Below are 16,971 nucleotides of genomic sequence, written 5' to 3' on the forward strand. Positions count from 1 at the left end.
ACAATATAGGTCATATGGCAACTTTCCAGCTTTTGATAGGGGGATGGGGGCACACAAGACCATGGCTGTCCTTCTAGTTATTATATAAGGCACTGGTGGGTTAAATGATGACCACTGCAGTGAGGGTCAATTAATTCGAAGTCAGTGACCTTAACAACATGACCATGAAAAGACGAGCAAAACCATAAAATTTGTACAATTTACATTTATAGCAGGAGAAAGATCCCCTAGTATCCATCCATCATAACCTTACACCTCGAACTTCCACCTTGACCTTTCTATACTGGGCCTGGATGCTGCACACGACTGTATTGACACAAAGTCTTATGCTGAATCTGTGTGTGCAAATTTAGCTGTCAGAATATCCATACAAGAATGGTGTAATTAATGACAAGAAAATTACATAAAATCTTGTGACCACTAAGAGTGACCTAGAGCTATGTGCCCAAAAGTTGGGCATGACATAATATTGTGCCAAGTAATAATAAATTCTCTATAAGGGACTAATCCAAACATTCAGGCAAAAAATAATTTCTCTCAAAAGTTCATAAAAACTTACTCTGAATACACTTACTGACAAGATTTTTACAAGACATTCTAATAAACAACCAAAAATATTGTACAGAAGGTAGTAAACCATTGCAACAGTTCTGAAATAATGCAGAAATTTAACATTCTTTACCAATATCTAACTTTTATTTTCACCCACTTTACCATTTTTCAGTGTCGTCTATATATATTTTATGCCAAACTTGGTGGAAATGAACATCACCCAAACTGTGGGCGAGTAGCTTTTATGGATGGCAGAATTCTGGATCGGACACAAAGATGGAAAAGTGCAATTCTATAGTCCCAGTCTTCAAACTGACAGGAGACTAATAATCATACTAACTGCTCTTGTGATATACAACTTTAACTCAAATACAATAAAAAAATTTCAAACTTGACAGAATTTATTGCAATATATATTTACAAAATAATAATACACATATAACACGAAAATACAACTTGAGCTCTTTTCTACAAATACAATAAAAAAAAAAAACAAATTTGACAGAATTTATTGCAATACATGTATATAGCTTACAAATGTAAATGTACATACATTTGAATATAAGTTACAACAGAACACTATGTCTGAATGGAATTTCAGACTGATTTAACACCCTTACCAATTTTTTTTAAAGAATTAGCATTATACAACTGCACAACTGTCAACCTTAATCCTGACATCATTGTATCAACAATTTAGTCCATTTAGTGTTATATCTATAAAGAATATTGTGATGTCATTACATTAACTGTCAGCATTTGAAATATTACGTGCTTATAACAATGATATGCTATTTCATTTTGATAAAAAGAAATATTGTAGACACCAAGAACTGTAATTAAACTACAAGATGATTTGTAGAGATAGTTTATGTCATCTGGTGGAGCTTTGAGTGAACACCGAAGTATTCCAAAACACGAGTACTTTAAGACCACAATGAAAGAAATCATTTAACAAAGATGTTGGAAAATAAAGAAATTGGACTTTGTGAGCACAGGTGAACAGCAGGAGCTGAACAGTTGCAAGTACAGATATTTCCCCATCTTACTGTTTGTCTAAGGCTCTCAAACCAGTTGCCAGTACAGATATTTCCCCACCTTTCTGTTTGTCTAAGACTCTGGTTTTTGCGATTATTAAAATGTACAAAAATGTAATCCTATCACTTGTCTGATTTCTGGATTGACAAAAGTTACTGGCAACTGGTTAACAGCTTTAAATATGAACACAAAAATATTTTTAACTATTAAGTTTTCCTATACTGTTGTTTTCGTATATTTTAACACATTTTAAAACCAATTTCATAGTAACATTTCCTTTTTAACAATTACTGAGAACAAGTATGAACACTTTTAAAATTAGCCATCATTTACAACAATATGTGAGTATCGTTTGATTAATGCAAGTAAACGTCTTCACCAACAGAGGACCATGATGGTCCTGAATCGCTCACCATCCCAACATGACAGTGTTGAACTGAGTATGACGTCAATTATTTCTATTATTTGACTAGTGACCTAGTTTTGAGCACTGTGACTACATATATCAGATAAAAATTCTGACCATTTTCTGAGATCCATTGAAAAATATGGCCTCGAGAGAGGTCACAAGGTTTTTCTATTATTTGACTAATGGCCTAGTTTTTAAAGGCACGTGACCACTTTTAAACTTGACCTAGATTCATCAAGGTGAACATTCTCACTAATTTTCATGAAGATCTCGTGAAAAATATGGCTCTGAGAGTCACAAGTTTTTTCTATTTTTTGACTACTGACCTAGTTTTTGACTGCACTGACCCAGTTAAAACCTGACTAGTATCATCAAGCTGAAATTCTCACCAATTTCATGAAGATCCGTGTGCAAATAGGCCTCTAGAGAGTCACAAAGGGATTTGTCTATTTTTAGACCTATAAACTAAGTTTAAACCCACGTGACCCAGTTTCGAACTAGACTTAAATTCATCAAGGTGAACATTTGACCATAATCATGAAGATCTCATGAAATATGCCTCTAGAGAGTCACAAGTTTTTCTATTTTAAGATTACTGACTATTTTTACCCCACGTGACCAGTTTCGACTTGACCTAGAATCTTCAAGGTAAACATCTGACCAATTTTCATGAAGATCCTTGAAAAATACAGCTCTAGAGGGGTCACAAGGTTCCCTATTTTAGACCTACTGACCTAGTTTTTGAACTGCCGTGACCAGTTTCGAACTTGACCTAGATATCTCAGGTGAATTCTGACCAATTTCATGAAGATCCATTGGAAATATGGCTCTAGAGAGGTCACAAGGTTTCTAATTTTAGATCTACTGCCCTAGTTTTTGACCAAGACCAGTTTCGAACTTGACTAGTATCAATCCAAGTGAACATTCTGACAATATTCATGAAGATCTCATGAAATATGGCCTCTAGATGAGGTCACAGGTTTTCTATTTTTAGACCTACTGACCTAGGTTTTGAACCACGTGACCAGTTTCGAACTTGACCTAGATATATCAGGTGAACATTCTGACCAATTTTCTGACGATCTTGTGAAATTATGGCCTCTAGAGAGGTCACAAGGTTTTTCATTTTTAGACCTACTGACCTGTTTTTGATGCCGTGACCCAGTTTTCGAACTTGACCAGATATCATAAGATGAACATTCTGACCATTTCATAAAGATCCATGAACAATGTGACCTCTAGAGTGTCAAGCCAAAGTTTACGAGCACGACGGACGTACGGACACCGCGCGATCACAAAAGCTCACCTTGTCACTTTGTGACAGGTGAGCTAAAAACACCACATTCAGTATTTCCATAGGTACATGTGGAAATGTAATGTCTGATGTTCAAGAGAGAGACATTTTTATTTTACATTTAAAACAAGTTTCTTTTTAATTCATGTCTTTCCAAAGGTTTTAACCAAACTTTTCTCTATTCATAATTCCATCCCGTTGACTGTTCTCACTGTTGCCATATACACATTTCGCTCCAATATTTCTATAAATCACTGAAATACGATTCTGTTTCTGTTGAAGGTCATAACTGACAGCATGCAAAATGTTCACAAGGGATGACATTTTAATGATCAGCTGACCAATCTCATCTCACAAATACTTAATCACGAGTAGCTGCAACTGTCACGATTTGGCTGAATCCAAGTTACACTTTTCCACTAATTCCGTCACATGTTGATAACTATTTGCAGTCTGAAACATTTGTTGTGACTGAGCTGCCACTGAAATATAAAAGTGCAAGTCTGTTTTACATATCTGTTTAACATATGGTAGGAACTGCTTGAAAACTCTTAACATCAAGATGGTACAGAGAGCAAGTAGGCAAAGCATTAGTAATAATTAAGATATATTGAGAAATCAAAATTCAAGTCTTTTATTTATTTTCTTTGTTCTGTTGGGTTATTTAAATAATACAGGCACTATTTAGGTCATATGGCAAAGGTCTAGCTTCTATGATGGAATAAGAAACTTCCTATAGTTCACTTCAGGAACAGGCAGGTATCTAGGTGGAGCCACCTCTGCATTTGCAGACAGACAACAAAATGGAACCAAAGCCAAAACTTCAGCCATGGAGAGCCACTAAAGGTTGAGCCACTATAAACTTCAACCCCAAACAAGGTGGCCGTGGGGCCGCTACTTCATGCAAAGACAGACACAAAGGTTGAGCCACCACTTCAGTCACAGACACCAAGGTCAAGCCAATTCTTCAGGCGAAGACAGACACCAAGGTGGAGCCACCACTTCAACCCCAAACAAGGTGGCCGTGGGGCCACTACTTCAGGCAAAGACAGACACCAAGATGGAGCCACCACTTCAACCATAAACAAGGTGGCCGTGGGGCCGCTACTTCAAGCAAAGACAGACAGCAAAGTGGAGCCACCACTTAAGTCACAGACACCAAGTTCAAGCCAATACTTCAGGCAAAGACAGACACAAAGGTGGAGCCACCACTTCAACCACAAACACCAAGGTCAAGCCAATACTTCAGACAAATAAGGTGGCCGTGGGGCCGCTACTTCAGGCAAAGACAGACACCAAGGTGGAGCCATCACTTCAACCACAAACAAGGTGGCCCTGGGGCCGCTACTTCAGGCAAAGACAGACACCAAAGTGGAGCCACCACTTCAGTCACAAACAAGGTGGCCGTGGGGCCGCTACTTCAGGCAAAGACAGACAGCAAAGTGGAGCCACCACTTCATTCACAGACACGAAGGTCAAGCCAACTCTTAGGCAAAGACAGACACCAAGATGGAGCCACGACTTCAACCACAAACAAGGTGGCCGTGGGGCCGCTACTTCAGGCAAAGACAGACACCAAGGTGGAGCCACCACTTCAGTCACAGACACCAAGGTCAAGCCAATACTTCAGGCAAAGACAGAGAGCAAAGTGGAGCCATCACTTCAGATACAGACACCAAGGTCAAGCCAATACTTCAGGTAAAGACAGACAGCAAAGTGGAACCACCACTTCAGTCACAGACACCAAGGTCAAGCCAATACTTCAGGCAAAGACAGACACCAAGGTGGAGCCACTACTTCAGCCACAAACAGGCATAAACAGACATCTAGGTGGAACCAGACAGGTACCTAGGTAGAGTCACCACTTAAAGTGGGGGTTTCATTAAGGGCTGGCAGATCAGGGATTTACCACTTCTATTGTGATCTGAAGCACTGGCTACTTTACTCGTAGCAAATAAATTTTAAACTGCACCCACCTATACTTTGCAACTTCCACCTACTTTATAATTAATGAAACCTTTACTTCAGGCAGTGATAGGCACATAGATCCACCACCCTTTCAAAAACTAGCTGGATAGATTCTTGATAAGAGATAAAACTCCAACAGAAGTTTCAAGCATATAGCAGTGAGGGTCATGATATATCCTTCGATTTTTTTATCGATATATCATTTCTTTGCCCTTATAGAGATTACCGCGATAATGAGATTAACAATGGCACTCTCTCTTATCAACGTCCCAGAGTTAACTACAACATCACAGCTTTCTTCAGCTGGTTCAAAATTTGATGCATTAAATATAAACTTCAAATATAAATGATCTGTGCAATACTTATTTTAAGAATGCCTTCTTGACATATTACAGTATGTCATCCTAAGGAAGTTAAAAGTATCCTTTTCACATTCTTCACTATCATAATTTGAGTAATACAACACCAGATCAGTAACCTTTTCCTTACACATAAAAATATACTAACATTATGACAACTTGCAATAATTCAGGTGATTCTTGCTTTAAATAAAATGAGTGAAGTGTTTACCAGCTGTATGCATGTTTTCTATACTGGAAAGTGTTGTATTTAACTGTTGCTGGAGGGTGTTCATCTCAACCAGCCTGTCCTGTAGCTGAGCATTGGCATACTTCACCTGAAAAAATGGCATCTCAATACTTTAAAGGCATTTTACTTAACCTGGAAAACTGACTATTCACCTGAAAAAATGGCATCTCAATACTTTAAAGCATTTATACTTAACTGGAAAACGACTATTCACCTGAAAAATGATCTCAATACTTTAAAGGCATTTACTTAACTGGTAAACTGACTATTCACTGAAAAATGGCATCAATACTTTAAGGCATTTTACTTACCTGAAATGATTCACCTAAAAAATGGATCTCAATACTTAAAGCATTTTACTTAACTGGAAAATGACTATTCACCTGAAAAACTGGCATCTCAATACTAAAGGCATTTACTTAACTGGAAAACTGACTATTCACCTGAAAAAATGGCATCTCAATACTTTAAAGGCATTTTACTTAACCTGGAAAACTGACTATTCACCTGAAAAAATGGCATCTCAATACTTTAAAGGCATTTTACTTAACCTGGAAAACTGACTATTCACCTGAAAAAATGGCATCTCAATACTTTAAAGGCATTTTACTAAACCTGGAAAACTGACTATTCACCTGAAAAAATGGCATCTCAATACTTTAAAGGCATTTTACTTAACCTGGAAAACTGACTATTCACCTGTAACGTGATATTGTTACACAAAATAAATTTTGGAAAAGCCAGTAATAAATCTCAATAACTTTTTAAAAATTCAAATATAACTTGTACAAATTCACTCGAAAATAACATATGTATTCCTCCAGATTCCCCCACTTCAGCTGGTTACAAGAGCACTTCTGTGCGGAGTAATATTTACACACGCCCCAGCAAAACTGTGGATCATGGGTAAAACATTCCTATCTATTGAACAAATACTTCAGTTACTACAAAAAACATCATATATTAATATTTACATTACATCATATTTGAAATGTTGTTTAATATTTTATGGGCTGAAGATAAGTAAAAACAGAAAGTGCTACCCGGATAAATCAGAAAACAACAGAGCTTGTAGCATTATCATTTTTTAGAAACTAACTTATTACTGCACATGGAACTTTTATTTCATTTAAATATATATAGAGGTAAAAGTAACGACAACCTGCGTTGTTGTTTTTTTTAAGAAATATAAACTGAAACATTTTTGGTAGCCATCAAAGATTATTTCAGACCTGCAGTTGAGTAGACTTGTCTGAAGGTTTCTTGGTATTTTGAGCTCCAGAAGTCATGTTTTTTGACAAATCAAAATATCTGAACAATCTTGGCCATCATCCAAGGAACATTAAATTTTGTGAATTTTTCTTTCAAAATCAGACTGTACGTTTCTGACATCCAAACATACAGAGAGAAGTGAACACTTAATGCCATGTTTTTGACATATCAGGCAGACATTCACGGAAAAAACATTACTGTTAAGTTTGTTTGAAATTGGCCTAGTGGTTCTGGAAATTTTGTTTAAAGTAACTGTTCATGGCATACAACAGACAGTGAATGACAGAAAAAATTCATCTTTGGGAAAACTGTCAATTTCATCAAATACTTTGAACCCATGTGTATTTCGCATAACACAGCAATACTGTATAGATACATACAGCTATAATCCTATCTATAACATGTTTTATATCATCATCTAGTTTATTCATGTCTTCCTCCATACAAGGATTCTCAATCTGTTGTTTATCCTCGGGTAACACAAGGTGACCTGGTATGTTGAACACATTCTTAAACAGGTAATTCTGCAAAAAGAAAAAATGTATTTACCAGTTAACATTTCAAAATCAATTTTATACAAGTTGATATTATTTTTTTCAATAGTCAACAAATCTCTCTCTATATATGTCTTTCATTAATGTAATGCCTGTCAATTAACCTACTCTATTTCATCAATGACAGCAAGAAAAGAAATCCTCCTGTCTAAAAATTGTAAGAAATTCCTCTTCTGGTGGATAGTGGTACCAGCTCAAGAAAAATTGTTTAGTGCGCTAGCCTAGATAGCTTACCTGATTTTCACCACTAAAAGAGTTACTAACATTACTAGCCTTGGGACATTTTTCACAAAACCTATTCTCAGAAAATACAATTTCCTCTTCAAAGTAAGGTTATGGTATACTGAAAATGTTGAATTACTACCATTAAAAAATAATATTTATGTGTCATATTACCGATGAACATGTATAAATACTAAGTTTGACAAGAGGGTCATTGTGTTTAGTACAATATAGCAGCCTCTAAAAGGGGACAAGGCCAAAAATAAAATGTTGTTGAAATATGGTAGACTCTCAAAGACTTACTGTGTACTAGGAAAAACTAGAGCTATCATTGAAGGTGATGAATGTACCCTCTCACACACACACGCACTGACACTGTACATTGCAATTTGACACACACATGACTGCATAATTATGCGGACTGTATGTATATAGTAACAAAAGTCATAACTCTGCAGTATATTTTTCTGAAAATACCTAACATGCACCATGCACAAGTAAGGTTGGTACTGATCACTTGCGTAAAGTTTTATTAAATTGTGTGCAATGGTTTGGGAGATTCACGCACAAGATTGCATTTGCAGACTCTATGTATGTAGTATAGTAACAAAAAACAAAGTCCCATAACTCTGCAGAATATGTATCTAAAAGAACATAACATGCACAACCAACTAGGGTTGGTACTGATCACTTGTGTGAAGTTTCATTAAATTGTGTGCAAGGGTTCAGGAGATTAGGCGCGCAAAAGATTGCATATGGCAGACTCTGTGTATATAGTGTATTAACAAAAAAAAAAAAACAAAGTCCCATAAATGTTCAGATTTTTTATCTGAAAGAACCTAACATGCACCATGCACAACTAGGGTTGGAACTGATCACTTGTGTGAAGTTTCATTAAATTGTGTGCATGGGTTCAGGAGATTAGGCGCACACAAGATTGCATATGCAGACTGTATGTTTATAGTATATTAACAAAAAATAAAGTCCCGTAACTTTGCAAATTTTTTTTCTGAAAGAACCCAACATGAACCATGCACAATTACTGTTGTTACTGATCACCTGTGTGAAGTTTCATTAAGTTGTGTCAAGGGGATGAGGAGATATGGTGCACACAAGATTGTGTCTACAGACAGACAGACAGACGGACAACCTGAAACCAGTATACTCCCCTTACAACTTTGTTGTTCGGAGGGGGGAGGGGTACAAAAAAACAAAAAAATTGTAAACTATACCTCAGCTCTATCAAAATTTTCATTCAATCGTTCAATAGCAATCTTTCCTTGTTTATGTGACACCTCCTGCAGTTCTGTCTCCGATACTGTATCCTTGAACTTGTAAAATAATATAGATAATTATTGTTACAACAAAGAAAATTTGCGATAATTGTCAATTTTAGCCATCCTACCCCCTTTTTGTTGGGTTTATATGCAAACAGATAAATTTCAGATTAAGGAATAGGTTTCACCTTGCCAAAAATCAAATGTTTAGAGGGGTTATTGGTCCTTACTGAGAGTGGTTTTACATTTCCCTAACAAGTATAACAAATTTCAAAGTGCAAACCCTAACTTCACTTGCTTTTTTGACTGACAATTGTTCTAGTAAGATTTCCTTTGCAATTAAGCAAGTCCCTGCTACAAGGTTACTCAACTAGCTGGATCTGTGTTTTGCACCCTCAGGCTGGTAAGTTTTCTGCTGCCAGTTAGCTATTTGAACTTCATAAATACATATGCTACAATCACTTAAAATATGCATATTCTAAAACTCAGGTATACTTTCCATGGGTGTAAAAGCAACAGAAAGTATTAAATGATAGTTTCATTTTTATCAACACTTTGTTTGCTTTTTCCTCTCTTGTACCAGCAGTTAGGTTTTGAGAAATGATGGGAACACAAATTAAGTAAGGCCTAAATAATGTGACTAATGGTTAGAAACCCAGGTATTGTCAACCATGAATCTTGATAAATTTCTCAACAATGTATGCATTTACAGGGCTCGGCCAATTTTTTGAAAGCAACACGTCCTGCAGGATGAGCTGCCAGGAATTTTCACTCGTATTGCTATGATTTGTACTCGTCCTGCAATTTACCAAGAAAACAACTTTTTACAGACAGTGCCTCTTTTAAAGTCTGTTAAAGACGGCACTTATCAGAATCTTGTTCTCGACTGTCAAGCGTCCAGCTTAAGCTATCATAATGCGGTACAGTAACAGAATTGAGTGGACTAAATAAGAGTAGCCATCATCAAATTAACTTTAGTTTTAGATCTGTTTGCTACCCGGCTCCAACATAGCTCCACTTTTACTGGTTTTATTGTATTTTTGGTAAAAAATCACACTCGTCCTTTAGCAGGTTTCACATGTCAGGAGCCAATCTCTACTTGTATTTACGAGCAGACGAGTGGATATGTCGAGCCCTGATTTACAAGGAAAATAACTACTAAGTGAAACTTACTGTGGTCAGTATACTGTCGTTTAGTGCTGCCATTGCTTCCTGCAAGTATTCCCATACAACATTATACACTGAAATGTTCAATATAATAATGTCACTGGGGGAGTCGAGGCAAGGACTTAACAGTACTTTCCTAAAAAGGGAATAAGTTTTACATCTTTCACTGCGTAATCTAAATTCAAACAAAACATTTCTGTCCTTCAATCTAGCTTTCTAAAGCTGAACATATCCCTAAAAGGTTACAAAAATAATGCGGAACCATAGTGGAGTTTGGTTGACTTTACAGATGACAACAAACAAGAGCTGTCCATAAGACAGCCAATGCTTGGCTATTCGAACTGTTGTCCCAGAAGCAGGAATATTAACCTAAATGTTAAAATATCTACATAGTTTAAATCCAGTTTCTAGATTTGTTTTGGAGACAGTAATTTTAACTTGCATGCAAAACTTTAACCAGAAGTTTTAAGTTTAAAAAGAGTATATAATTTGGTCAAAATGCATGTCAGAGTTATGGCACATGATTCTATCACCTAGATTTATAACCTCAAAGACACAGGTGAAGTTTCAATTCATTATCAGCATTAGTTTTGGTGATAGTAAATTGCAGTAAAACTTTAAACAGGATTTCATAAGTCCAAAAGGGGGCATAATTTGCCCAAAACACATGTCAGAGTTATGGGACTTGATGCAGTGAGGTTGGTACTTGACCTAGAAAAAGAAAAAAAAACAGTTTCAAAGCTATATGTCTTTAAGTAATAGCTATCAAATTATGTACTTGTATACAAAATTTAACCAGGATTTTCTAATTCCAAAAGGTGTCATAATTTGACCAAATGCATGTCAGAGTCATGGGCCTTGATGCTATCACCAAGTTTTACAAGGCAGTCTGAAAGACAGCTAAATCCCCGCCACTGGTATGGATAGTGAAAGAGTAAACCTTTGATCTTGAGCTGTGACCTTGACCTTGAACTGACATGGCTGACCCATGAATTCTGCACATCATCTAGATGAGGTGATCATTTGTCCCAAGTTTCATGAAAATCCTAAAAGGGGTTTAGGAGATACAGAGCTCAAACCTTTGACCTTGAGTTGTGACCTTGACCTTGAGTTGACATGGCTGACTCATGAGTTCTTGATGTGGTGATAATTTGACCCAAGTTTAATGTAAATCCTTCAAGGGATTTAGGAGATACAGAATGGACAAAAAATGGAAGGCTCAAACCTTTGACTCTAAGTTGTGACCTTGACCTTGAGCCGGCATGGCTGACTCATCAATTCTGCACATCATCTTGATGAGGTGATCATTTGACCCAAGTTTGATGAAAATCCTTCAAGGGGTTTAGGAGATACAGAGCAGACACAAAATGGAAGGCTCAAACCTTTGACTTTGAGTTGTGACCTTGACCTTGATCGACATGGCTGACTTATGAGTTCTGCACATCGTCTTGATGAGGTGATCATTTAATCCAAGTTTCATAATTATCCTATAAGAGATTTAAGAGATACAGAGCGGACACAAAAAGGTAGGCTCAAACCTTTGACCTTGAGTTGTGACCTTGACCTTGAACTGACATGGCTGACTCATGGGTTCTGCACATCGTCTTGATGAGGTGACCATTTGATTCAAGCTTCATGATTATCCTTCAAGAGGTTTAAGAGATACAGAGCGGACACGAAATGGAAGGCTCAAACCTTTGACCTTGACCTTGAACCGACATAGCTGACTCATGGGTTCTGCACATCGTCTTGATGAGGTGATCATTTGACCCAAGTTTCATGAAAATCCTTCAAGGGGTTTAGGAGATACAGAGCGGACAAAAACTGTTACGGAAGGACAGACGGAGACCATTCCTATAACCCCCCACCACTTGTGGCGGGGGACGGAGACCATTCCTATAACCCCCCACCACTTGTGGCAGGGGACGGAGACCATTCCTATAACCCCCCACCACTTGTGGCAGGGGAGACCATTCCTATAACCCCCACCACTTGTGGCGGGGGACAGAGACCATTCCTATAACCCCCCACCACTTGTGGCGGGGGATTAACAACCCAAACGACACAGTCATGTGAAGTTTCAATTCAATATCTACATTAGTTTTGGAGAGAGTAACTTGCATGTAAAACTTTAACGAGGATTTCCTTAGTACAAAAGGGACCATAATTTTGCCAAAATACAAGTCAGATTTATGGGACTTGACCCAGTATGGTTGGCAATTGATAGAAAAAGAAATAATAAGTTTCAGAGTTATATGCCACATGAACTTGCACACAAAACTTAACTTTTCTTAGTCCAAAGGGGGCATAATTTGGACAAAATGCATGTCAGAGTTATGGTACTTGATGCAATCACCTAGCTTTATTACCCCGAAGAAATGTGTGAAGTTTTAATTCAATATCTGTATTAGTTTTGGAGACAGTAACCTGTATGTAAACTCTAACCAGGATTTTCCTAGTCCAAAAGGGGGCATCATTTGGCTAAAATATATGTCAGAGTTATCAGACTTGACCTAGTGACGTTGGTAATTAATCTAGAAAACTCTCTCTCTTATACTTTAATACTTATTGTATTTGTGGTAAAAAATTGCACTGATCCTGCAGGAAGAGTACTACAGCAAGTGCCACTTACCTGGTGCCGATTTCTACTCGTATTTACTGGCGGACAAGTGAATTTGTAAAGTCATGAAGCTGATTTGATATGAGAAGTTGTTGTTCAAAGAAATTGTCATTTTTAGCTCGAGCCCTTTCCCATTTGAATAAATTTTGAGAAGACCTTACAATAATACTTCAGATCATCTTCAACCTTTAGCCTGCTATCTGAAAGTGATTCAGCCTTTGCAACCAGTGTTGATCATGATCTGCACTGTTCGCCATTCAGCCAGTATCATTTCGGTTATGCACCCCTTTTGACAGTTAATGGTAGTTAATGAACATAGAGAAATGGAGTGGATTTTCAATCCCATTAACACAAAAAAAGCACTGCCTGCACTGTGTGATAATATTTGATTTACTTACTGCCATTAAGTAAGGACTGCGGAAGGAAACCAAAGAACTGTACAGCATAGGCATCAGCTACTCCCATTGGGTCATCTGCCTGGTCTGCCATCATAAAGTTCAACCTGAAAAAAAAAAAAAAGTCAAAATAATTCAATTGTCAGGGAGTTTTATATTTGTGATGGGCAAACTAACCGTCAACACTTCAAAGGACCAAAATAATGGAGGATACACCACCCCTCCTCCTCCCACTTCCATACCCTGTTCAATACAGTATTCAATTCATAGATCTTAAGCCTTAAAAAAGGCTTCCACATGGTTGACCAGTACCCTGTCCTACCAACCATCCCCGCTGTCTGTCCAGGCACTTCTTCAAAATGTCCCCCAACCTTGTAGTTCTTTAAAATGGCCCTACCCTCTCCTTTGTAGTTCTTCAATCCCCTCCCCCAACCAACCTCCTGGTACTGTAATAAGCGGCATAATTACAATTTACAGCAATCGTGATTTTGCAAACACCTGTTACCTGTCAGGGGTCATTAATGACCACTGCGCATCAATTCACATCTTCAAGTTTGTATAATCTGGGTAATTGATAGAAAAATTGACAAGTAGACACTGCCGCGTTAAAACTGACATGTTTCTAGGCCTTTTTTCTTCTGTTTTCATTTAATTTTTTTGAGTATTGGATTACTAAATTTCAATCGGCAATTGGAATATCGAGCGAGTACTCAGTTAACTGTTGCCTTCCCTAGTAATAAAGTATAACAAATTTGGGTTTTAAAGATAGTGAAGTTGTTTGTGTATTCATCAATTATTTTTCCAACACATTGAACTTGTTTTGGTTTAAGGAAACTGCACTGTGTGTTACTTTCTTTATTAATGCAAAACAATGCATACTTGGTTTTTACAGAAAATTCTTAATGTAGAGATAGACCCTAAAATTTTCAACGATAGAAATACAGTAAATAAAGTCTATACACTGATTTCTAAGTCCTTGAAATAACCAAAATTGATTTTAAATTTTGATGCAAATAAAACTATTATATGCACTATAAAATGGTACGGCTTGTTAAAAGTTAATTTTTCACTTGAAGTAAGCTAACAAAAACATTGGAAGCAGGTTATTCAGGGTAAATCAAAGAAATACGAATAAAATCTAAAATGTTTTTGTTATGCAAGAAGGTATGATGTGTCTAAAACCGTTTTCATTTTCCACGCAATTTTGTAATTGCAAGGGAACTAAACTGATAGATATCTCTGCTTATAAGTACTGGCCTTAAGGCAAGAGTTGTCATTCTTTGCAGATTACAGCTTAAACTTTAAAACTTCTGCTATTGATATTAACATAACTATAATTATTTGCATCAAAATGTCACAACAGAAGCACTTTTCTAGTACAGAACAGGTAGTATTGGTAAAGATGCTATTATAATGATCTCTATTTCCTATGCCTACTTAACGTTTTTGGAAATTCCATCGTCTTAATGTATATAGATTTACTGTAGCTGCCCACAAAAAAAGATCTAAAAATAAAAGGAAGCTCCATGCGACGTTTACGTCAATATATACAGTCAATCAGCGACTGATATCTTTAACTAATTTTATACCTGGCTTGGGTTCTTGCAGTCGCTAATATGTAAAATAAACAAGAGAAAGAGTCTAATTCCATTTGAATAATTGATAAGCGGCTTCTACACGAATATTCTAGCATTGTTACACATGACAGGCATGATTTCATTTGTTGAAGGTTGCTTTCGCATAGGAAGACATTTCTTAAATGCTGTAATTACAATATATCTACAGCGAATTTCTCTTGTAAAATATCACTTAAAATCCATTTTCCAGTTGATATGGCAAATGCTTACCACTGCTTTCTTTTTGTTAACCAATGACTACTTTCTTCATGTGAATTTGGCGGCTTTAAAAGTGTCTTCGGGTTAAGCCTAACTAAAGGAAGAGGCTCGACGAGACCCTTGCTAAAAAGGAGAATCTCAAACATATGTCAACTTTCAAGTATGTTTTGGCTGAGTGTGAGCCATGGAGGACATGCGCTCTTGTTGGTTAGACATCTTCCCTGACTGGTTTCTTCCAGCAGTAACTGATGTGAAATTCTACACAAGTTTGGTTTGCATTATGTGCAGTGTGATGCTTCATTCTGCTTATATATTCTCTGGTGCTGGTGCTGGAGCTCGTATCAGGCCGGTTTGGCTTTTACATGGCTTTCTGGGATACTCCTGGTGCCAGGTTGGTGCTGGTTTCATCACCAGCACCGGCACCAGAGTGTATAAGCAGTATGCAGCATCACACTGCACATAATGCAAACCACATTTGCCTAGTCACTACGGTCAAGTCCTCTTTGATCTGGCCTACAGACCTAGTTTTTGACCTCACATGACCCAGATTCGAACTTGACCTAGAGATCATCAAGACAAACATTTTGACATAGTTTCATAAAGATTGGGTCACAACTGTGGCCTCTGTAGAGTGTTCACAGGGCAAATATTGATGGACAATGCACGCCGGACAATGACCGTGTCACAATACCTCACCTTGAGCACTTTGTGCTCAGGTGAACTAAACTAGAGCTGTCACAGGAGACAGCGCACTTGACTTTCCATGCTGGATAGTGAAACTGGGTACATCTGAGGAAGCTGGAGCTGTCACTGGAGTGTTAAATGACTCCAATGGTGGATGAAGATATTGCACAACAGTTTGAATGTGTGTCAAAAATATTAAGTTAAAAGAGAGATAAAGATAAAGTATATCAAAACACTAAGTAAGTATAATTCTAAGCTAAAAGGGGTATAATTCATAAAATATTGGGAGTTATGCACCTTGTGTTATTTGGTATGGGAGATGACGTGGAACATCTATTTTAAGTTTGAATCATAATAACTAAAGATATAGTGGAAATGCATCAAAATAAACCTTAAATTCTAAGTAAAAGGTGGCATATCTCATGAAAAATTGGTGTCAGAGTTATGCACCTTGTGTCACATGATGTAGGTAATAAGGTGGAACATCTATTTTAAGTTTGAATCAAATCCATTTAGTAGTAACTGAGATATAGATATCTGGACGCGATGCGTCAAAATCGACTCCTATATAGCCCACCCCCACGTTTGGTGGGGTATAATAATTAAGATAGAGTGAAAGTGCACAAGTGCAAAAAAAAAAAAATAACCAAGGTGGGGACGCAGAAAGACGCTGACGCCTGGTTGAGTAGGTGGCTCTCCATATACTTCGTATAGTCAAGCTAAAAATGTCAGTTTTATATAGAATATACAGGGAATACTATTTAGTGTAGTGTGATCTTTAAATTCCAAGTATGTCACCTTGTGTCACATGATGTAGGTAATAAGGTGGAACATCTATTTTAAGTTTGAATCAAATCCATTTAGTAGTAACTGAGATATAGATATCTGGACGCGATGCGTCAAAATCGACTCCTATATAGCCCACCCCCACGTTTGGTGGGGTATAATAATTAAGATAGAGTGAAAGTGCACAAGTGCAAAAAAAAAAAAATAACCAAGGTGGGGACGCAGAAAGACGCTGACGCCTGGTTGAGTAGGTGGCTCTCCATATACTTCGTATAGTCAAGCTAAAAATGTCAGTTTTATATAGAATATA

General features: G+C 37.1%; 1 protein-coding gene and 1 long non-coding RNA gene across 10 annotated transcripts in view; both read right to left on the minus strand.

Annotated features, from left to right (window-relative positions):
• Window positions 1-935: 935 nt before the first annotated feature.
• LOC128558778 (uncharacterized) lies at window positions 936-1,909 on the minus strand. Its single transcript, XR_008371917.1, has 2 exons — window positions 1,651-1,909; window positions 936-1,596 (listed from the first exon to the last, which is right to left on the minus strand). It is a non-coding gene; the product is annotated as an uncharacterized LOC128558778 (long non-coding RNA).
• Window positions 1,910-13,359: 11,450 nt separating this feature from the next.
• The window catches only part of LOC123554765 (uncharacterized), a 39,815-nt gene continuing 36,203 nt past the window's right edge, over window positions 13,360-16,971 (minus strand). For all 9 annotated transcript variants that reach the window (XM_053547764.1, XM_053547771.1, XM_053547763.1 and 6 more), the window contains one exon: window positions 13,360-13,463. Coding sequence is in view for 1 of the 9 variants with exons in the window: in XM_053547771.1 (XP_053403746.1) it covers window positions 13,459-13,463 (5 nt within the window). In the remaining 8 variants the exon portion in view is untranslated. The remainder of the gene's footprint in view (window positions 13,464-16,971) is intronic.

This window comes from Mercenaria mercenaria, chromosome 7 (assembly GCF_021730395.1).
Source record: "Mercenaria mercenaria strain notata chromosome 7, MADL_Memer_1, whole genome shotgun sequence".
In the NCBI taxonomy this organism is placed as follows: domain Eukaryota; kingdom Metazoa; phylum Mollusca; class Bivalvia; order Venerida; family Veneridae; genus Mercenaria; species Mercenaria mercenaria.